This window comes from Saccostrea echinata, unplaced genomic scaffold, assembly GCF_033153115.1.
Source record: "Saccostrea echinata isolate AGI-Se365-2 ecotype Australia unplaced genomic scaffold, CSIRO_AGI_Sech_v1 ptg000052l, whole genome shotgun sequence".
Classification (NCBI taxonomy): domain Eukaryota; kingdom Metazoa; phylum Mollusca; class Bivalvia; order Ostreida; family Ostreidae; genus Saccostrea; species Saccostrea echinata.
The window spans coordinates 4,498,367-4,523,618 of record NW_026889801.1 but is presented as its reverse complement, the minus strand read 5'-3'; the positions used below and the strand labels follow the sequence as shown (position 1 = coordinate 4,523,618).

The 25,252-nt window shown below is 34.4% G+C and overlaps 1 protein-coding gene across 12 annotated transcripts in view; it reads right to left on the bottom strand.

Moving 5' to 3' along the window:
* The window catches only part of LOC133204112 (neuron navigator 3-like), a 160,142-nt gene that overhangs the window by 22,208 nt on the left and 112,682 nt on the right, over positions 1–25,252 (bottom strand). For all 12 annotated transcript variants that reach the window (XM_061339873.1, XM_061339866.1, XM_061339869.1 and 9 more), the window contains 4 exons: positions 12,568–14,255; positions 11,635–11,687; positions 11,362–11,385; positions 10,310–10,384 (listed from right to left, as the gene is read on the bottom strand). In XM_061339873.1, coding sequence (XP_061195857.1) covers positions 10,310–10,384; positions 11,362–11,385; positions 11,635–11,687; positions 12,568–14,255 — 1,840 coding nt within the window. The remainder of the gene's footprint in view (positions 1–10,309; positions 10,385–11,361; positions 11,386–11,634; positions 11,688–12,567; positions 14,256–25,252) is intronic.

Sequence of the window (25,252 nt, the reverse complement as noted above, 5' to 3'; positions counted from 1 at the left end):
ACTGAAGCTCAACAGTTTTTTTTCTTTGTAATTATATAATTTTAGGCAATGAAAACATATTATAGTATTTACTATTTATAATTACTAATTTGAGAATTAATAATAAGTGGTGTTTTGAAAAAAAAAGATTTCTTTTTTTTAAAGACATTCCCAAATGTACATTTGATTAAGCAGGTTTCACTATAAAAACAACCTTCAAATACATCTCCCTGCAAAATCAAAAACCATTTTCTGCAGCTGCATTGAAAAGTTTTACATTTCATTACACAAGCAATTTAAAATCCTCAATACTCTATAAAATGTGTCATAATTTTTCCTCCCTATGATATGCCTTTCAAATTTATTACTGATATACAATTTCACACAAGTAGTTTTCTAGCATTTTTTTTTTAAAAAAAAAAACTCCATTCAAAAAGAAGCTTCAAATAATTTCATTTTCATAAATTTGTGCTCTTTAAAATTGGTATCTTAGAATAATCTGTGAAAGAGAACAATGTTTTCATATAGAAATAATTTTTATGTTAAATCTCAATCTAGCATTAGGTTCCCCCATACAATGATTAGTCACTATAGTACACGAGATACAAAGGATGCCTCGACTTTTCAGAGAACCAAGATGCTTCCCCCTGATACAACATCCTTTACAACACTGCCTGATAACCCCCAACAAGCTCCTAGTCTGGTGCCCTGGTAAACTGGTATCTAGACATTGACCTTTCAGCCAAATCAGATAGGGAACACCGGGATTTAGATCTCACTGTGCAGAACATAGGTCAACCCCATTATCTCCAAGAAATTAATTGTTCCACATCAGAGTTGAAATTTTCAAGAGAGGATTGCCTGTTTTCAAGATACTCCAATCAACTTTTAATGGCCGCTGATGTTCTTGTTGGCAAATTACGATTCTTTTTTGTATTTGAAGAATGCTGCACTTTGTACTTTTAAAAAGAGAAACTCAAAATATACCAATACCACAGGAATTCTACTCTTAATGAAAGAAACCATGAAGACACATAAGAGACTGGAGAAAAGCAATATACATGTAACAAAAATTAGAAGTTCAGAAGTTCAAGGTTAAATCTGTGTGTGATACTTCAAGTATGCAAGTCTGAGACTAGGATTCTGTAAGGAATCCCAGTAGAGAACAGTCTCCAGTTCACTGACAATCTTATTGGAATTATAAATAACTAGCAGTATAGATGATTGTCAATTGTCAGCTGGTCCAGAAATTAAATCAGAATTGCAAAGCAGGATGGGAGTCTTGAAAAGGTTGACCTCTATCAGTATCCATCTTACAGATCCATGAGCTACAATGCATGGCTAAAACTCATTCTTAATTCATTCTTAAATGTAGGAATTTCTGTAGCCATTTGAGAAAATAAGTTCAATAAGTACATTCAAGTAAATGAATAACAACTTTTAAATTTTATTGGATATCTGAGGAAGACACTGAAATAGTTTGAATACTGAAAGTAAATCAATGCCAAAAAATACAATGCTGACAATATCTGAAATAAGCAAGTTTTTTCGATCATGTTTTGGACAACTTGCATGTTTTTTTATTTTAAATGTAAAATTATAGCATTTGAAATATATTGTTGAAAATCTTCTTTTGTTCCAACAATTTCAACAAATTTTAAAATATCTTTTCCCATGCAGGAAAAAGATTTGCTTGTATCCAATAAATCATCGTACGTCATCATCATCAATTCCCCTTGAAGCAGGTCTTATTTTAGGAGTTGTTCTACAAAGCTAACAGTACATTCTTCCAACTTTCTTTCAAGTGTAGAATAAATATATGATAGCATCATGATTCACTCTGATTAAACAGAGAAAAATGTCCATTATCTTGTTATGAAAATCTGTTTTATTGGTTTCAAATCTGCCATTACCCTCTTACTTTATGAATATTGTAGGAGCTTTGTAAAGAAAGGCTATACATTATATCCTAACTCATCAGGATTCCAATTTATGATTGCACAAGTCTTCATTATCACAGAATATATATATAATGGAAATGTACGCACTGTTCCAAAAGTCATGATTTATATTACATCTGTATGTATTTTTAACTTAGATTTGACATAATTTTAAGACTTGTTTTCTCTTTATATAATAAAAATATAAAACCTTGTTAAAAATACATAATTTTTGAAATGCAGACTTTGCCTCAAATATATATATCACTGCATTCATTTGCATGGGGTCAGAAGATTTGGGTTGCACTGTACATTAATGTTTTATGAATTATTAATTTTCAAAAGTTAGCATTGCAAAATATCTCCTTGAATTTGTTGGAAAATATTATCTAACAAGCAGAGGTAGCTATTTTCCTATGAAGGAACAATGTTTCACTTTTCTAAGCTGAAAACTATGAAGAGATTCCCTCTTCAGCATGCAATGATGTCTGAGTCCTACCAATCAAATGCCTCTTCACAGAGACAACTACAAATCACCACCGAAGCCTGCCAATTATAAACTATTTTTCTGTTACAGACAAAAAATATGATTCTGAAATCAGTAATCATCCCTGTGGAACCAATATCATCCATCTTACCCAAAAGATATGTCAAAACACATCTGAGTCACCCAGATGCCATCAAGCCCCCTTTCTTTTTAGCAATGCTGAATCCATATTTTAATGTTTTGTAATCACATTAAAGCAGTTACTGCATGTGACTTATATAAGTATGTTTTTAAAATTGCAAAACTGTCTTGAAATTCTGTGCATGAAAATTCCATTCTTTTTTTTCTATTGAAAATGTGTAAAAAATATTTTCTTTTTGTCTTTTTTCTAGTTCCATCCATCTTGGCATTTCATAGATTTAATATCCAAAAGCAGCCAGGAGAGAGAGAAAGAGAGAGAGAGGCAAAAATTACTGTGGCTGCATGAACATGTGCAGTTCAGAAGGTTTTGATCAGGTCAAAGTACTTGGACCTTTACTTAATGTGGTTTAAAAACACACCGATATCTTATGTTTAACAAATCAGCCTCTGCAGTATTTCTACTAAAAAAAATCTGCACCCATTCCGAGGCAAAGGCATCTGATAATGACAAGATAAAAACTTTAGCTATAGCAAGTGCTCTAAATACTATTTAGAAGGTAACTAAAGGCAATACAGGTTTTGATAATATGAATATCTTTTTTTATTTGAATGTTGATTTAGGTTAAAACAACAGCAAGAGTTAGCTAGAACTCCATTACAGAATACTGATAAATACTCATGGAAATTTTTCAAAGATCACAGCAATGCTAGAACAAAATTATCTTTAAAAATATATGGACATTTCAAAGACCTTCTTAAGAAAATATATATATATATTTTAAGGTGATCTATGTATTTTTTTGACCTTTACTTTCAGAAGTTCACCTTGAGGTCTGGAAAACTAAATGTTGTACAAATGAAGCACCAGGAAAATTTGTATTCATTATATTAGGCTACCAGACAGACATACAAATGGCTTAATGAGTAAAATGCTGTCCTGATTAGCCCTAATAACCATCTGTGGCAGCAGCTTCTTAAGTGTGAACTATGAAATCTGGAGAATTCAGAATGATGGACAGTCAAGACAGGTCTTCTGCAATGAACCAGAACTAATACTCTTTCTTTTTGTGCATGTGCGAGATTTGTATATCAGATTCCAAAGCAATTTAAATGATGCACAGAAAACACTTCTACTCTTGCAGATATTAATGCTGTCAAAGACATTCCTCAGGGACTCTAAAAATAAGTAGAGAATGTTGACCACCAAAGACAAACAATTGTGTTCTACAAACCAAACGCTCTTGCATGATGATGAAAAATGAAGTCTTGGAATTTGCTGAAAAAGAATTCCAAACTTACCCCTCATCAAAGAGAAAAACCCAAAGAACCTATCACATTAGATTCTATCATCCATGGCAATTAAAATAGTCAGTGTATTACTACACATATATCCAAAGGTTTTGCTAATTATGTGAAAATTATTATGGCCACATACACTTTGGAATCATAAACTCTAGCCAATTCTAGTTCTGTGACTTGTTTTGAACATCAAAGTGTGAGGTTTTCTCTCTGGAACATTTTCTTCATTATACACTTAGGGTGATTGTATCATGTGCAGATGACCTATGGTTTTGCAGCAAAGCAATCAACTCAATTCATACATTCCAGGCAAATAACTAGGTTAAGAAGACTCAATGACTTGGTCGGAAGCTTAATATAATAATTCTAATGTTATGGAAATGAAGTACCAATTTGCATTATATGGTTTCATAAACATGACTGTGTGCTCATATCTCCAACACCCCGAGGCAGATATCGCTACAATTTTTAAAATCATTAGTCATTTATTTGAATTTTGATTCTACTGCAAGTCAAATTACATCATATTACTGAGACAGGTAAAAAATTCAAAATGCATGCAACATTTCTTTTTCAATAAAGCTACATAGAAAACAAGTTTTTATTTAATTTTTAACTTGCTTCATGGATCCGTAGTATTTACAGAAATGTCAAAAATATCCAAGATGGCACATCACAGATAACTCCAAACACTTGCAGTAAACTGAGTACTACTTGTCATTTTTTAATAATTTAAACTTTATTCATGCTATTTCCATCTGGATCTTTTGCACGTAATGGTTAACCGCAGAATGGAAAAAGACACTTTTGATATTATGTAACATTTCAGCATCCTGATAGATAAACCTCTGGGACCCTATGGTAAATTTCTGATACATGTGTTGGTATAGATATTTATACACTGTTAGGAGATAAATGTGGAATTGATGCTTGTGTTGAGTCAATGGGTCAAGAGAAAGGTGGTGTTTGGTTAGAAAATCTTGAAAGCTCTTAATTGACTGTGAGAAATGATTACACCACCAACATGCAGTCAGTGTAAGTGATAGTGAAAGGATTAAACATGAAAGCATCAAATTATCTCACGGCATTCATTTTTTCCTCTCTATTCAAGAGATAAAGGGGCATAAAGATTCCCGAGTCCAAATACAGGAAGTGCAATGGAAGTGATAAGTATCACGATAAAAAAAAATTCAAATCACTGCAGATGAAGAAAAAAAAAATAATAAAAGTGCAAACTCTATAGTTATAAATATTGAGAGATGAGCAGCTGTGAAATGATGTTCGAATGTAGTGATATCAATTAAATAAGGGCGTGGAGCAGAGGGCTTAGTGTAAGCTGTCTGGTAAAATTTTTAAAACTGTTAACATCACATGTCAGAAGTCACAGATTCTGAAGAGAATAGATTACTATCATAATATATATTCAGTTCCTAAAGTCTCTGTTTCTCCTTACTAAAGCCAGGTGTGGTCCTTCATCTGAATTTCAAAAACAAATATAAAATGGCAGATAGGAAAACAAGACTATACCTTATGGATATCCAGTTTGATGGAATTTGATGAAATTTCTCTGTAGGGTTCCTGAAATCTTGAGAGCCAACACCTAAATAAATCTATCTTCATCTACTATCATTGATGGATTTCAGATTGAAACTTTTAAAAATTCATATAACTTTCCAATAAATGTCCCACACAAAACCAACCAAAAACAAAATTATCTCCCTTTATAATTCAAGGTATGCAAGATCCCGACTAGCAATGTGTGAAGGATAGAAAAAAGTGGGAATTAGTGATTTAAGGATATCACACCTACATATCATGTTATGTTGATGTTGTCTGGAAAGCTGTAAGGATGTTGGCAGAACATGTGAGGAAAATAAACAAATAATCTATTAATTACATAACAAGGGCTACTGGCTAATTAGCTTAAGCGTTCTCTTGTTTATTTTGTGCCTACACCGGCACATAGGAAACAATGTCTGGATAAAGATGCAGCAAGCTTAGAATGCAGTGAAGTAGAGTCCTCCTCAGAACTTTGATGCACTGAAGCACTATCAAGAATTGAGTTGCTGGGAGTTTGGAAAACTTGATGAGCTCGCTAATTCATCTCCTCAAAGCCCCATTGAAGACCTTTATGGAAGTTGTCAAATATTTAATATTTCCCTACTTCTTGTGCCATTAGACATGTCATGCAGGGCTGCATCTTCAATTTGAACTGTTATAACTTGATAGCAGTACTTAAGCTATTCCTATCTTCATCATCAAAGAAATACAAGGAGAGTGTAATATATTGCCTGCCTTCTCTCTTCACCAATCTCTAGATTCTTTGAATTTATGTAATTAAGTTGCAACCTCTTGTGGTTAAAACTGCACAGGCATTTCACAAACTTAATTCTCTTTCTGGTTGGAAAGTTGATTAATATCAGAGTAAAGCCCTAAATATGCTAGCTTATTTGCCATCTTGGAGAGCTTAAAGTGCCTCCTCTAAAACTAAAATTTTGAGTATAGATTCAACAAGCAAACTTCTACCATTTAAAAACTGAAACATCCAATAGGAAAATGTACTCCCTAATTTGCAAATTTCCAATCATCCGAGTTCATAAACTGCTAAATGTTAGCCAAGGCTTCCCCCAGGAAATAACAATGTACAAATATCATTTAGGTATGTCAATATTTTCTCTGAGTAATCATACAGTTTTCCCTGGGTCAGTGCGAGGACTTTTAGGGCAGAGGAATCAATACACCTTCTGATCAGAATGACCAGTGATCTATGCCAGCCAATCAATTCAGCATGTAAATCTACCCCAATCGGGAGACTAATTGTCAGAATATTGTCAGATCCTTTAATGAATGTGCTCTATATATAAAGCTATGTATGTGCCTGTTACTCAAGTATCGGGAAGACTTCTAACATTTTTAAAGAAAATAATTCAAACCCAAGTTTATAGTAGGATTTACATGTTATCAAGTAAAAGGTTACGGTAAAACTGATCATAAGATGACCCCGTTTGTAAATTCGGAATTTGGTTGAAGAAAATTAAAGAATCCTTTATTTTTCATTTCGATGAAAATAATTACATGGTTGTCCAAACAAGCAGATAGGAAATCTATCAGGGCAAATGATTAGAGCTCTAACTTTGTAGTCTGATGGGGGGATATTGGTTATAAATGATAAAATAATCTATGGAAAAAGCAAATAAAGCTGGAATCATCATTACACTGGGGTTCTGCTTGAGCGATATACTTCATCATTATCTAACAGGGCAGGAAACTCAAGCAAAAATTTACGCAGCTTCAAAATATCTTGTTCTCTTCTTTGGAAACGGTTCAATTTTCAGAAATATGTTAAATGTTATCTTAAAAACTGACAGGTGTTTGGATTTATATCAATTTCTTTTCTTTCAAATACATTTTTCTGTTTTTGGTTCTGATTTAAGGTAATTTTTTTTCTCTCCCCAATGGACCACCAGAAGTGAATATGTTTAAGATCATTTATCAAAATAATTATTTTTTCCAACATAGTTTACTGCAAAAATGTTCAATGCTATGAAAGAAATGTCAAATTTTGTTTGAAAATGAATGAAGTCTGACAAATACTAACCAAAAAGAGGCTGAAGTTCGTTATTTAAAAATTGTAAAGAAGAAATTGACAATTAGGAATCAAAAATACACAAATCAACCTAAAAACAAAAACAAGCAAAATGTACAAAACTTTATATTAAGAATGAAAGATTAAGATTTATCAATAAAATATATGCTATTGACCAATTATCATATTTGCCAAGTATTGAAAAAAGCGAAGAAGCAAAAAGTTCAGTCAATGCTTCATAATTAGTAAAATATTTCAGATACCGTTACCAAAATATTTTAATTTACCACTAATATCATACCCTTTCAATCAAAAATACAATTCTGCAGTTGTTAAAACTGAAAAATCTGGCCATAAAATATGTTAGAAGAACAAGAAAAACCTAAATACCATTATCCACCAATACCACTTCAAAGCCATCTCCTGCACCAAAAAAAAAATTGTATGTGACTTGCCTTGTTATTATTGTTATATGCAGAGTGAAATGGATAATAGACGTCACTTTTCCACTCCACAGGTCCGTTGTCATATAGAGACTTGCAGCGATTTGGAGAAGTAGGACTCTCCACTTTGGCATCCATCTTCAAATCAGTCAAAGACAACTTTCAAACCAAAGTGTATCGATACTATTCCAATATCTATTTTTCACACAAGTAATTAATATATTTCCACTTATGCACCAAATATTATTTGAGGTGAAGAAAACTCCAGATATGCAAATATAAAGGTCAAAGTTATGCAAATGAGAGAAAGTCTTGTTCCCTATATTCCAAGTCAATAGGTAAATATTTTCTTCCTGAAGTATTTCCTCTGAGCATTGAACTTCAACAGTGTGTTTCAAGCACAACAGGTTAGAAAAATTCTCATTAGAAGCATGAGAGAATGTAATATTGTCAGTTTCTAGAGTCGGAAAAACTTGTAACGCTAAAGCTATTTCACCTCTCCCAGGGTGATGGTCAATGCCGGTGAAACCTAAACATCATTAAAGCATTTCAAGGACCGCTGCCAAAAAAAACTTGAAACTTCAAGTATGAAGTTTCAAGCTTGAAAAAAATTGTTTCCCCTGCCAACAACTTGTTTGATAGGTTGAAAGATCTCCAGTTATTGGAGGTAATATTGGTGGATCATGTGGTGATCAGTGGTTACGAACCATTCCTTCCAACCAGTTACTATCAAGGGTTGAAGCTCCATATCTTATTTATAGTTTAACTTCTATAATATTTTGAATATATATCTCTATCAAAAATGGATCCACCTTAAAATTTTCAGCAAAAATGGATCAAACTCCTTTGCCTATATATTATGATGATGTTTTTTAGAGATAAACCTCTAGATCTAACCACCATCAGTTACTGTATTATTTTTTTTTCTTTTGGTTTTTTATGATAAGGGCAAGTGGGGTGATCTTTTTATATAATGCAGACACTGTTAGCAGGTTTAATTTGCATAGGAAAGAAGACCTGATGGCAAGAATGCAAGAGATGAGCCTCTGTGTTTCAGTTTAAAAAGAAATTCCATCATGGTTAGATGATATCGTGGAGAGGCATCTAGACTTGTTAATCCCACAAAAAACAATCTATAGATGTTCATAATACATGCATCGAGTTTGCCTTAAAATCAGCAGGACTTTCACTATGTTCTGAGGCTATACTTTAGCTATTGATATCAATTTCCGTTTTCTTCATGATTATCTCGAAAATCTTTTGTCCAACACATAGCATTCATTTTGGTTCAAAGGAAAAAATTCCAGCATTTAAATTCTCTCTCTCTACAAGATATTTTGGATAAGATTCCTAACCTAAATTTTAATTTACTGGAAAACAGCAGCTGTTATTTTTAAACAAAATTGTTACTATCATCTAATAAACACAAGAATTATCTACTTTCTTGAAATGAATTCTGAGAAACTTTTTGGCTTGAGGAAAACACACACAATTATAAGACGAAATTGACCTTGAAATGCGCAGGAAATAAAAAATTAGAGAGAGAGAGAGAGAGAGAGAGAGAGAGATAATATGCATATAAATTCTGGATCTTTATATTGCTAGGGAAAATGGGATGCCCAAATCTTCATTATCAAGGCCTAGCATAAACTTTAATGATCACGTACATACTATTCATCTTCAAAAAATATCAATGATGTGCGATAAGAGCTCAGCTACAAAATTCAGCATAAAGATGCCTGAATCTATTTTGCATCCAAAACAGCTTCTATGATCAAATATTGACTGGAGGTCTTATCAGTGAACATAGAGGGAGGAGAGAGATTTCTGGTGCAGATTGTGTCCTCCTGCTCCAAGTGTGTGCACTAAAAGAGGTTTAAAATTTTTTTTTAACAATGCAAGGCCTCTTTTTCTGTGGACAGATAAAAGCCGCGAGGTTACAGAGGTTAGAGATCACAGACAATGCACTGCTTCAACTCTTACACAAAAAGTTCCATAGCAACAAAGTGAAGAAAAAGAGAGACAACTCTTGAAGGAAATTAACCACCTGTGACTGCATGGTGACGAAGCACAACCAACACAAAGCCCCATCTCTCTGACAACTCATTTCTTATAAAATTCCCATTCCTTACAATAAACTCTGTGAAGATAAATTCATTTTGTATACCAAATGATCTAATCCCTTTGAAACTGCACACATTCATTTTTCTTTTGACACCTTTATTTAAACTTGAAATCTTTCATATAAATGGCAAACCTGAAATCTTTCAATTTCTACATTTTTTCAACACAATCTCATGCAGGATCTTTTATAAGAATGGTATGGTCTGTCTGCAATTCATACATTTATTTTTCACTGCAAAGTATTCAAGAAAAATTGAACAGAAACATGCAGAATTCATAAAAAAAAAAGTGCATATAATCATCTACTTACGTTTGTGCTGAGTTGAGTGGTCAGTGTCACCACTTTTTCCTGGGCGGCCTCCAGTTCTCTTCGTAGTTTACGAATCTTAATCAAAAAATAGAAAAAAAGGTTTCCTATGATACAAATTACAAAACCCCACTGGTAGAAACAGGGGAGTATTTTTCTCGTCTGCAACAATTTCTATTTAATTTTCCTCTTATCTTACACAAAGTTAGAGATATCTCCAGTGGTTTTTCTGTCTGATTCTTGTCTTTTGAAAAACTGTCTTAAACTTTTCAAAGCCAAGAGGCTGTAGTGCTAAATTCGCTAACAGGGAATCAGAAACACAAGACTGCAAAAAAACATATAACGTCTTCACTGACAGATAAGAGAAATATTTTCAATACACATATTTCTCTCTTCTATTTTCAAAATATTTGACAGAATAAAAGAATCTACTGCATCTGATCAGCACTGGCTCTTGGCCAAAGTCAACCTTTCATTGCACGCAGATTATTACATAAAAGATATTTTCTGATTCACCCGTATCATTAAAATTCATTTGCATCAAAATATGCACTGCAAACTTGCAGTGAAAAAAAATAGATATGCGATAATGCTAACCCAAAGGCCAGTTTGATACAAAATTAATCATAAACTGACATTTTTTGTGATTGCCACTTGCCAAGTTGCTTATCAATATCAAATTACTTATCTATGAAAAAAGGATTCTCAAAAGGTGTCAATTTTGATCTTTAGGTAATTAACTCACAAAAAATTGTTATACCTTGACCTTTAACCTTGCACATCCTTCCAATTTAAAACAAGAATGCAGAGATCTATATATGAATGACTGCTGAACTCTTTGCTAAATTTATATTTGGGTCAAATCGAGAACAGGAAAATCAACTTTTAAAGTACTTCTTTTCTGAAAAATTAAACCCCTCTAATGTTTTGGCCTCAGCACACTGCATAACTTAAAGCAGCAGCCTAATATTTTTCAAATCAATCAAAACAGCTCCTACACAGAAGGTGAAGAAATCCCACACATGACTTCTCCATTTAATTCACATATAACTCACCTCATGCTGCTGTTTTTCTTCAGCCTGCAAAGAAAAAGAGGGATAAAAATGATATGCAATTATCACATTTTTATTACCACCTGTTTTCTTTAAGTGTCTATGTGCATGCCAATATTTCTACAGTGTGTTCCTAAAACCATGCACTTCTAACATTGTTAGTCTTAAGGATAACAAAAATACTTATATTTGGAAAAGAAAAGGCTGGTATCAAATTAAGAATTTTTGTCATGATCAATAAATTAGTTCATTTATTTTTTCTCTTTAATTTCTTACCGTGGAATATATGGAGGAGGTGCAAGACGCCAAAGACAAGTTTGAGCCATGAACTGAAAAAAAATAAAATGAACAAGATAAAGAGAGGTAACTCTTTTTCATTTTAACTTGAAATATATCAGTTAAATTTGGAGTGATTTCCCTTATATTATTGGCAACTCCAGAAGAATTGCATGCACAGAAATGGATGTCAGTCGAAAAAATGATGATAATTATTAGATGTACATCACATCATCTTAGGGTTTGCAGTGACAAGTAATGATTTTTGCTACTGGGAAGGATTATGCAGCATAGCTCATTCAAGATCAACTCAAGATTCAAGAAAATTGATGAACTGATGTTGGAAGGAGTATGTAAGAATGATGGGAGCAGATGGAGTCAGAGAAGGTCAGGGGTCATGAGGATGGAGACAGTGTATGTATGTTACACAGAGGACAGATGATTGTAAGAAACCATCAGAAGCTATCAAGGATTATACAGCTAGAAATGTCTGAAAGAAAAATAAACTTTTAAACACATGCACATAAATGTAATAGTTTCATGCAGTGTGATTGAAATTGATTTTTAATATCATCAGGGTAGAAGCCAATAAAAAAAAATTAATGTCCAAGTTAATAGAAACCTAATAGTTGGGAGAAATAGAAATTTTGTGACTTTTTTGTCAAAAAATCTCATGCAATCCATTAACAAAAAGGAACTCTGACATCCAAACACACATGCAAAACTTGAATGAAAAATTAATCTACAGAAAACTCAAAGCAAAGGACACCTCTTTTTTCTTTACATAAAAAACCAAAACAATATTTACACTTATTACAAAATTAATAAAAAAAAATATTCATTGGAGTGTGGAAGTATCCTTTACATGAAGAAGGAGTTGCCATGCCTAAGAATCAATTTATCTCAAGTCAGAGAAAATTTGGATTGACTCACTGCTTCCATCTTCATCCCTATTCATCTTGGAGTGAGCCAGGCTACCATAGGGAGGCAAACTTGACTGAGTATTAGACCGCACCATGTTCTGGTTCAAACTGGCAGGATTGGCATATCCACCACCACCCATAGATCCACCACCAAAAGCAGTCATAGGATATGTGAAGCGAGAGGAATGCGAACTATTGCTAGGGGTTGGAGAGGAAGGGGGAGGGGGACTTGGAAGTTGAGAGAAAGAGTTGGTACGTGTGAGATTTTCCCCCTGGTGTGTGGAAGCATAGACCGAGTCAGACTGAGTAGATTTGAGACTGTTTGAACGAGACAGGCTCACATTGTTCATACCATGAGCAAGAATGCGAGCACTGGCATCACTCAAGGCTCGAGCTTGCTGTATCTGAGCCTGGATACTGGAAGCATGAGAAGATATGGAATCCATACTCTCAGTCTCAGACATATGCATTGGAGCATTACCATTTGTATTCTTTAGCCAGATTCCCTGTCCTGAACCAGAATTGCGTGGACTTCCATATTCCATAGCCACATAATTTCCTGGTGCGCCATTTTGTGGCATATTGGGAAGAGATTGAGAATACATATTAGGTCTCCCATTTTCATTTTTCCCATAAGTAGCATGGGGATTGGAAATGATTGTATTATTGCACACAGAAGTATTTTCACCCTGTGAGGGTGTTCGACTAAGACTGGTTTTGCTACCATATTTTTTCTGAGTACTCCTACCCAGAGTATTTGACTTATAAAGTTCCTCAGGAGGAGAAATATTGTTACCATTTGTCCTTGCACCATTTATTCCCTTTCTCTTTCTCTCCAGTGTAGCACTAGTGAATAATTCCTCCGTTCTCTGCGGTGTTGTTCGTATGGATGTAGCACTTCCTGGCCTTGGAATTCCAGATGGAGTGTTTTCCCCTGATTTGATTCCATTGCTGTCATTCATCACACCATGTTTGGCTAGACGACTACCAACTGTTGAGCTCTTTGAGCAAGAACTCCCTGAACCATTGCTCTTGTTGCTTCCAGCTGACCCAGTACTTGTGTTGCTGAGAGGACGGCGGTATCCAAAGCCACCCTGACCACCTGGCCCCATGCCACCTTGCTGAACACGCCGCATACTAGCTTCCAATAAATGCGACTGATCAGTGTTTGTTTCCGAGTCCTTCTTATTGGACAGACTGTTGGAAGAGGAGTATGCACCAGATTTATTTGGATCAACGTAATCAGCACTATGAGTTCTGTAATGGTTAATATCTGGCTGACTAGTGTTAGAAAGTTTTCTCATTTGCCCTTGCACTGGAGGTGATCCCCATTGTTGCTGCATGGGTGAAGCATGGCTATATCCATTAAACAAGTAAGCATAGTCTGCAGGGTCACTACTTAGTAAGCGGTTGGTCTGAGGGAGAGAATACTTCCTCCAACCAGACATAGGACTGGCATCACTGCTGTACTCTGCCCCCATGAAAGCACTGGTCCCCAGATTAGGGGCACGTTTGCCTTGCACATGTCCTGGGTAGCCATTTGGAATTCCTCTGGCATTTGCAATGCGTTTGATGCTGTTGTAAGGATTATTTTGATCACTCTGTCCTGATCCACCGGTTAAGTTTCCGTCATCAGTGCTAATTTCGTTAATTGTATCACTTATGTCTCCACTGCTAATGGAACTGCTGTCATCAAAACTGAAAGTAGAAATATGACCAGGAATTAGTATTAATGCACATTTAGATTTAGGCCATCTTTAAAAATATTGTTTGTTTGCCCTTTCCTGACTGACTGACTAAAAATGGCCAGACTCAAAACTTCTTTTTTAACCTCAGGAAACTATTGTTTTTTTCATTCATTCTGAAATTTTCTCCTACCATTAATAACTATTTTAACTTCATACTCATAAGTTATTTTTTAATTAAAAAATTTTCCCCTACCTACCTACCCACTTTATTTATCCAGAGTTGGGAGAGGACAAGCAAACATTATCTTAAAGATGGCCTTAAGTACAATACTATTTACCATTAAGTTATTTATTAATAGTCATCATAACTCTATATTACTTTCATTTGTATCACATTTTTTTTTCAATTTAAAGAAAAAAATGCTTTATCTGCATTTTGCACAAGTGAAACACAAAGGCATGGTTAACCTATAGAGCTTGTCTAATGAACTTCTTTTTTGCTGGTAGCAATATTGTTTTCATCAAAGGAATACTTTTATAACCTCTAATTTCCATCTCCTATTCATATTTTGCATCTTGTATATAAATTTAGACATTCTTTTAATAACACAAGACACGCTTCTAAAAATTAATATCCTGTTCTCGCTAAGGAAAGAACAATGATGTATAAATAACCTAATCTGTTTTGTCAAAATTAATAAGGGCAGCTAAGCCATCATTTTGTGCCATCATTGGAGTACAAGCAACCCACACTATCAATAATATGAAATTCTCACAACAATTTTTAAAGATTATATTGATTGTTGGTAATATTTTCATTAACCCGTTAGTCCAATTCAGTATACAGCAGCCCTAACAGTACTGATTAAAAGTTAGTAAAAAGATTCATTCCAAATTGATAATGAACTTAAAAGAAATATTATGACCTAGCATACCCAGCTGATGAGGTTGAATTGTTGATGGCGATCATTTCTTTTAATGTCAGATTATCCAGTGTCGCCAGGAATTCACCCTGTGTCCAAGAAAAGCTACCAAACCTATCAAATCTAACATTCCATTTCACAAAGAAAATCTCCGGCAATAATTCACACAGAAATCATACATCTGAATCCCCGGGGTAGAGCTACAAACTCCCACATTATTCTATAAAACATCACATTGTTGACACATTGAAATTTTGTCATTATTGGAGCAAAAGGCTTAACACTAATGCCATGCCTACAGCTGGGTGATAAGATAACATATTATAATCTGAAAATCTGCACTCAAGAAAACCAAAATATCACATTTACACAGTGTATATTAGCCTTACAAAATACTGTGACCTATAATTTTCCAACTCACGTAACCCCCTGACAAAAGAATTCATGTCCGATTGGTTTCTTTCAAAAAAAAGATGTCAGAGTATATTGGCAGGGATGAAAAATCTGTAATTGCTGTAATCAAACTCTACTTTTCACCATGAATTAAAACCTGATTTTATTTTTGTGGGAATTTGAAATGTGTCTGTAAAACTTAATTTATGGGCAAGCGACATATCAGGTGTGAAATCCATTTCCACGTCTGATTTCATCTGATTCAGGTGTTAAATAGGTGTACTTAACACTTCAATTAGATGCTCTTTTCTTTCAACAACAAAATTCTTTTTAAAAACTTTTCATAATGAAAGATTGCAATTTGAATAGGATTGCACTTGACACATATTTATACAGTATTAGTGACCTAGTTGAAATAAACCCAAAATATTTAGACCAAAAAGATGCCTGGCCTGACAGGGCAGGACACGATCAATAAATAAAGTAATAAATTTGAAGATTTTTTAAAAACACACTATAAATATACTCATTACTGCTGAGGTCATATAGTGCTCTTTGATGGGAAATCTTTTAACAAACACTACCAAAAAGATGTATTAGTTTTAATAAATGTTTAAGGATCTCTACTGTGATTGCTATAAATATACCAGATTCATTAAACCTCTACTGTCAGTCCCTCTATAATTAGAGCAATACATTACTCTATAACACAGAATAGGATCAATACTTAGAGTGTGATGTCTGAGTCATACATGTCTAAGGTTAGACAATGAAGTAGACAGATCTCACACAAATCCTAGAGAGTCAAGTCATCCTCTGTACCAAAAGTATCATATTTGTACGGGGGTGGGGGTTGGGGTGGGAGAGAGGAAGGGGGTACATAGTATACCTTTAAAAATTTATCTTTATGGTGAGATCGGGGATTAAGGCCATAGTGGGATGAAATAGGTTCACAATAATAATTTGTCTTGTAGATCCAACAGAGAGATTTTCAAGAGCTTAAAATAGTATAAATATAAGTTGATACTTCATATAAGCAAGATAAAAAAGATCCGGTGAAAAGCCTCCTACATTATTTGTAAATGTCATGTTGCTTTGAAATTAAGCCTTCAGGATGTTAAAATGTCACACAGAAACAAAATATATGTCACGATTTTTTATTTCATGGTTTTTTTGGTGACTAAAAGGCTAAGAGGCAGTTTGCTTAAGCTCTCTCTCGTTTTCTCATTCATTAGTAGCTTCATTAGGATAACATCAGTCAATCTTATTGATACATATATGGATCGGATATGAGACTTTATTGACATCTTTTCTGCAGGAAATTCTGAGCTAAGTGTCAAATTCTATACAGTAGATGTGTCTTATGGTGAAGCTGTTGGTATTGCATGCCTTGATCTATTATGAGAAAAAAGGGGGAGGGGGACTAAAATATTAACTACAGCAACACATTCTTAAGGAGCTTTACATATCTCAATGAAAAAGTAATCTACAATTGAATTTGTGCAAGAACTTGATCATTTCTTATATAAGCATTGGCTGATAGGAACTTCTTTGAAGATGAATGAATATAGAAAACAATTTTTCTTTCTACTCAGCAGTCCATAGTTTAATTTTGTTTTTATATATGCAAATTGAAAATGAGATTAAACTTTGAGTTTAGGACATTAATTTGATAGCTAGTGTCATTAAAATCTAAAATTCATAATGCCATATCCCACCTCAGGATTGTGATCAACATCCAGGTCAGACATTGCAACTGATCAATGGACAAAGAAACTTATAATGGAGGGAGGGGAGGAAAAATCACTGAAAAATTCAAAGCATCCTCAGCAGAGTACTTCGAAAGTGTTTGCATATAAGCCATTTGCTTGGCAGATTACAATTCAAAGCCTTGACCGCATACTTGCAATTTAGCCTGCAACTTAATAGAGATCTGTTCTCTGCATAGAATCACTTTACACAATGCATTTTATGTCTGAGCGATTCCATCATCGGAACAATGTGTTAATTCTTGTTTCAAGGAAAACTTCAGCTAAATAATTGAGACACAAAGAAAAAAAAGCATGGAATTAATTTTTAACAGCTCTCAGAGGAAATGCATTTCAAAAACATCAGGCATGTGCATTACACAATGCTCCTGCATCTGAAAAAGTCAAATTTCACCAGATTCTGCCAATGCTGACACCCTTACAGACAAATTTAAATGCATCTGCAACACAGTCTGACCAAAAACCAAACACAACTTTCATGCAGCCTCAATATGACAACTCTAGCAGAAGACAAGCCTCACTCTGACAATTCTAGCAGAAGAACTTAGTCTCCAGATGCTGCAATGTAATAGCCTTGTGTCTGTCAAATGCATTATTGTCAATTAAGTAAATTGTTGTTTGTAATATCTATGATAGGGGTCAGCTAGACAGACTTATGTCACACAACTGTCATGGTTTGCTTCTGAAGTTCTGTCAAATATTGCATTCAAGCATTTGGCATTTGACATCAGCATCAGAGATGCAGGCGATTATATTTGATGAATGAAACATATTCCATTGTTCTGTGTAGTCAGCAGTGCATTTTGGTACTTTCTGTCTCGGTGCATTAGTCTTTTTCTATGAAAAATTACCCCCCCCCCCCCCAAAAAGGGCCCATGGCTCACAATGCTCACATTAATCACTCATAAGGCCATGCAATTCTTCACCAGCATGATTGCTTCCCTATATTTTCCAATGTAAAATTTTGATCATTCATTGTCGTCCCATTATATCCCCAGGGGTCATCATTTGAACAAACTTGAATCTAACACAACCTAATGATACTTCAATATTTATATGAATAATCATACCTTTGCTGTTCTTGAGAAGATTTTGAAAGAGTTTTTGCTAGATATTCCCATGTGAAACTTTGATCCTCCATTGGGGCCCTACCCTACCCCTCGTGGTCATTATAAATATTTGACCAAACTTGAATCTATACTAAGGATACTTCCATATATGCCTTTCCTGTTCTTGCGAAGATTTTGAACGATTTTTTCATATATACTCCTATGTTAAACTTTGATTACTTAATGTGGCCCCATCCTATATTTGGGGTCATGATTTGAGCAAACTTGAATGTACACTACGTAGTTAAGCTTTCACTCAAGTTTCATCTTTTCTGGCACAGTGGTTCTTGAGAAGAAGAGTTTAAAAGATGTCACTAAATTTTCACCAATTCTTGATTTTCTCTCCTTAAAAAAGGAAGTGGCCCTTCATTTGAACAAACTTGAATCCCTTTCACCCAAAGATACTTCATGGCAAGTTTGGTTGAAACTGGCATGGTGGTTCTTCATCAGAAGTCAAAATGTGAAAAGTTTAGAGATGGACAGACAGACAGACAAAATGTGATCAGAAACCTCACTTGATCTTTCGCTGCTCAGGTGAGCTAAACCCCCCACCATATACAGGACCCCCTCCCCTCAAGCCCAATGAAGAGCTCAGATGGTCTCTTGTTCAACCTTTTCAGCTGTGAAGCTGAACCTAACCTGATAAAGGTAAAACTGAATCAACTGTATCCTTCTCTTTCCTACCTTTGACATCATTAGCCAAATCTAATTGCTCTTCATTCAATATGCAGAAATACTGAGGAAAAAAGTACCAAATTTGCAGATGAGATTTATTGTTGTTCTGCAGATGTGCGACTATGCCATAAACAAAATCTACCCCTGCATGTCTGACATGCACCCAAATACACGGAAATTAAATCTGGATAATTTTGGCACCCAGACATCCATATATCACAGGATATTGCAAGAGAGCAAATTAACTTTTTCTGAACATGCAACCAAGACAAAAATATCAAGCAGCTTAAAGTTGGAATCGATATCTTAGCAGGAGAGGCTAAGAGACATCCATATTTTTTTGCTCTAGATTTGTGACCCTTTCCACAAAGATCAATAAATATGATTTGATCAGGCCATCTTTTTTGAAATATTGACAGATTTAGTTAAATCCTTCATTAAGATAATAATGAGAGGACAAGTTCACGCAATCTGGGTAGACACCATATAATAACTCTAGAGCTGAAAAATATTCCAATACCCAAGTATATTGGTGAAATGGATGAGTCATACATTTTCCACTTCGCTTTCTGACTTGAAATTATCTTTCTAACTGGAAAATTGATTTACCATGTGACATAATGATGCCCCCAAAATTACCTCAAGTCAACCATATAATTCATGAATCTCAAAATACAAACACGAGTGAAGTTAGTTAACGAGATATCAAGAGATATATTCAATTATCTTCAAAAGAGCCAATTTTTTTTTTGCACTTTTTCCCCCCATCAAATTTGTTTGCCATGCATAGCTGAGAAAAATTGTTCAATATTTAATGAATGTTTGATGACTGTATGCTCATTATAACAAGCACTTGATTAAATAGAGCCAACCATCTTGTAGTTAACTAATCGAAGAAAGATTTCAAGATCCTACCTGTTTCTTTCTTAGGAAGATGAAGATCAATTAAGCTCTGAAGATGTATGCAAACATTTTGCACAGTAGTTTAAGAACACTGCTACATGTCCAGATAAAAGGTCACTACCAATTATCACTACTTGTGCAAATGCCAACCAATGAGTTGCTACAGTGCTAATACATAAACAACATGTACCCATTGTCAATTTCTGCAACATATCCATCGACTTTTAGCAAAATGATCATTAAATGCATACCCATTAGTACTTCAACATATGTCCTATTCAGCCATAATTTGTGCAATGTAAACTTCGACCTTGAAGAATTTTTCAAGAGGACTTTGAAACCTGGCCCTTCCACCTAATAACGCATTGAACAGGAGATTCTGTGATGACACACACTTACCCTGAAGAAGATGAAGTTGTCCAGTATATAACATTAAGCTGGGACTGAATATGCTGCTGAAGCTCAGCCTTAGTCAAAATGTTCTGATGAGGTTTGACCAAACAAGGTGCCTCAGTTCTCTTTGCAGGGCTAGCAGTCTTCTGGGTCAAATTCTTGTTTTCATCACTTTCTTCAGTTGGAATAGCAGGGAGAGGTCTATTTCTGATACTCTGGTGCTCAATGATGGCCTTTGTCTGTATTTTCTTTGGCCCTGGCCCCTGAGCTTGCTGTTGGCTAGGAATTTTAGGTTTGGCCACTTGGTCCTGCACTGACCTTTCTAGGCAGGTTTGGGTCAACAGCTGGGCATTTGTCCTGACCTGGGATGCAACTTGCCCCTCCTGTGTTGCTCTATACACTGTCTGAGATTTCTCTTGGGTGGCTTGTCCCTGACCGTTTACTGCACCACCCTCACCACTTGGAACAGGGCTTGATGTCTGCTGATGTCCGTGAGTGCGCCGTGGGGAATCAAAGGAGGTTCTGAGGAAGGCTCCGTTTGTTCTCATGGTGCTTCAGATTGTTCACACACAAAGGAACTTGACTTGTGCCGATATTGTCTGTGAACCTCTCAAAATCAATTATATCACAAAACACATTGGCCAGACTCTTGCGTGTTTTTTTGTTCCCCAAGCTCTTTACATGTGCAGGTGAAATAGCTATTACCTTGCCATGCATCAAGCGTTCTCAAGAGTTAAACAATATTCCACTTATCCTCTATTTTTGATACCAACTATGTCACAAAACACGTGCAAATGATGACTTTCTCTTTCCTTTCTGAGATCACAAATAATGTTCAGTCTCAAAAAAAAAGCTACAAGCATGTGATCATCAGTCATATAAACTGAATGCTCCATTATCATTTCAAAGTCTCTGTATCATTTCACTCATTGATTTTTTTTACCCTTCATTGACACTCTGTGAATGTAAACCAAGTGGTGTTTTGAATTTCACTGTTAGAGCACCCTCAGTTCTAAGTAATTAATCCCACTACACTCGCAGTTTTAAATCCAGTAAGAATCCAAGCTCCAATGAAACTTGTGTTGATTTTTAAATGTGTTTTACTTGTATTCTCCACAGTTACTCAGCATCATTGTTCATTCCAATATTGATCATATATATAGAGCCCCACATTAATTTGCACGACATGAGTCGTCCTTACAAAAATCCAAATCTACAGTAATTAACAGATTCCTTCAAAGAATCTTCCAAGAATCTTGAATTTTTTTTTTCAAACTTATAATTGAAATGACTAAAATTTCTGAAAGTTTTTCAATCTCCAGCACTCCCAAGAGAGGGAAAAAATATGCATCTATAAACTCCCCCCTCTACCAAAAATTCCAAAGGTGACACACAATACAACTCAAGCTGTCCAACTATACAGGCTTATTCTTTCATAGTGGCTAAAATGATGTTGCTCTATCCGCAATCAATACGATTCGAAGCTGCTTATGCAAGTAGCGTTTTTCCAATCATTATGGGAATAATTCACTTCAAATAAAAGCTTGTTTATTCCTTGGATTATTCTCTCTTTCTCTCCACTACTTGCAACAACAACATCTTCTTTTTTTGAAATCCCAATGTATCAATAATTTACCATTCTGATGTGGGCTGTCTCAGGGTTTTTCACCAAAATCATTGATCGAAATCATTCTGACCAAAAGGCAAAATGCATTATCCATCAATTATTTCAAAAAAATATCTTAAACCCTCTGAGCTATAGCGTATAATCCATGTTTTGTTTTTTATTTTAACACAACTTGGTGCACTGGCACATTGATTTCTGAAAAACTCCACTTCATGGCAATTGAAATCTGCTAAATGTTCTTGAAATAAAGATGAAATTGCCGTTTTTTCCTCATAAACTACCAATTTTCTATTGCAGTTTCTATAACCTTTTTAAGAAAAACTAATTATATTTCCTGTCTTTTACATGAGTTTCTGCTCAAAAGATTCTTATCAGAAAATGCCAAATCACCTCATTAAAGTTATGAAAAAAATATCGAGAAATTCAGATCAGGAAAAAATTGAGAGTATCTCAAAAACTTTAAGACATATCTTAATATCTCCCTGGTTATAATCATAACACTACACATAATCTTTTAATATAATGCAATACGATAAAAACCCCTTCCAGAATCCAGCATAGTGAAATATGGACTAAAAAAGCTTTATTAGAGGACATATCTTTTTAATAATCAAATTAAGTCTAAAATATTGAATTATTGGAGGTAGAAAACATCCAACAAAATGACCCTTTCATAACAAATGACAAACTTTCAAGACTGCTAATTCAGATTTTTCAGACAAAACATAACTGCCCTCCTTTAACTCAGGATCTTCCTAGAACATGTTGCATAATTTGTCATCCTTTTTATAATTTAACGGAGGTGATTGATGGGCGTGAGTCATACTGGGAAATTGTCTTTCCGTCAGGTCTCGGACACATAAGCAACTCAGCGAGAAGACGATTTTTACATCAGTCAAGAAAAAGACGCAAATCCCAATCGCAGACTTATTTATTGGTAAATTCTCTAGCGATCAATGATGTTATTTCATAGCAATCAATTATCTGTGCTAAAAAGGTCCTAAGACCCAGCTGAGATTTGAGACTGGCACCATACTTCTTCATATAAACCGTACCTTTACTGAGGATAACACTTCCGTTATTGACAAAGAACTCAATTTACCAACAAGAAATCATTTTATTTTCATCGGGTCATACGTAGATTTTGTAGGTCAAGTGCATTTCTCTACCATTGTATTATTTTCACCTTTCTACATTATTCATACATAACCTATCATTCTCCTTATTAATTTTTCTTCATTTTCTTGTTTCATACCAATTACACATTTTGTGCCTTAATCATGTTTTATTATTTTTAATTTCATTCTTCAAAGAATTCATATTTTTAGATTCTGACCTACACTCAGAGAGAGATGGCCATGATCAAAGAGACAATATTTACATTCATGGTGCTAAACTAGAAACTGCCAAACACACCTTCCATTAATGATTCTGAAGCTATCAACCTTAAGGTATGCCAAGGAATCTGGCAAAGAATCTACTCACAATTAAACTGTAGTGATGACCAGAAAGATGGCCTTCAGCCAAATAACGATAAAAGAACAGGGATACAAACACAGCCAAGGGCAAACAAAAGATCAAGGAGGTTTTCTTATTTGAGATCAAAATTTAAAGAAATAAATGGAGAATATTATTGTCTCATATGATTCAAACAAAAATCCAATGGGGTATACTATAAAAGTTTTAATGTTAGAGATATCCTTGCGCACAAAAAAAAAAAAAATCATTTGGTCTGAGAAACCAAGATCTCCTTGGTCTGGCCGCAGGGATCCCAGCAGAATGAATATTCTGTTTGTCTTTACAGATACATGTTTACATCTGCTCATCAAATTCCTTGTAGGCAGAAGGTAGACATTAAAGAGAATTTTTCCTCCTTCATTATTTCCCTATAACAATAAACCTCAGCAAATCTCACTTTCTGAACAAACTAGGGGGTGTTTAACAAATCAGGCTGCACAACTTTCACGTTTAATTGTTCACCAACATTCCAGAGAACGTTACCAGATGAAATTCATTGTATCCCCCAGCAGTTTGCTTTGATGGCAAAATCTCCAATGAATTATTTATCGTAAATTTCATTAAATGATCATTTATTTTTTTTATATAATTCACAAATACAGACTGCTAAAAAGCATTACCAGAGAAAAGTTTTGATTAGAGTCTAATCATGGTTAAGTTTCAAACCAGGTCATATCATTTGGTAAAATGTGTGCAAACAGTAACCAATTATCCTCCAATAAAAGAATATTGTACCAATTCTAAATTCCAAAGCCTATACATGAAATGACTTGCAGGTATTTAGCAAGCACCATGCACTATTTATGCAACAGAAAGTGAAGTTGATTATTAAATGGCCGGGGCGCACTAAGTTACTGAAATTAATGGCAATTTTTTTTTTTATTCTTTATCTGATTTTTCACATGTTTTATATGGGAATGCAACTTTTCTGTAATTATCAACAAACAATCTCACACTTTAATTACTAAAAGTAGTTTTGAACTTCATTTACTTATTCCATGAGTAATTTGAGTAATTTAAAACTTCAAATAATTGAAGGACCCTTGTGCAACTATTATTATAATGCCTAATGATGCTGTACACCTCTTCTAAATCAAATTTTGAGAAAATACCAGCTAGAACTAAATTGTTGTTATTTTTTCTTTAAATAAGATGAGGATTTGCATCATCTTTTATCTATATTCAAAACCAGTGTCATGATTTTAAATATCTTATCAGTGGGTATAGAAAACTTTGTTGTAAGGTACCTGTACATTGCATATATGACCAATTACTGTCTGATGATAGATCATTTGATGAAGAAAATAGAATATTCTCTCAACAGTTTTTAACAGTGACTTTCAATACTATGTAAACATTGTCTTGCTTACCAAACTAGCTGTATCTTGAGAGGGACTGCAGAGCAAGGATAATTAGCAGCTCATTTCACAGATCGAAATCCTTAACTTTAACGTACAGAAGAAAATGATCGGATTGGATCCATAGTTCTTTTTTTCCCTATATATCACACTTTGTATATGCAATGAGTTAAAAAAAAAAAAAAACATTGGTGGTAATTTTTCACTAAAAACCATGAAATTATGCAGCAGCAATGTCCACTTCAGAAAGTCCGAGCTAATCCATGGTAATACGATCAAATATTTCTGTATTTCTCATCAAAACAGCAGAAAAACAATAAATGGTGTGATCAAATAGTC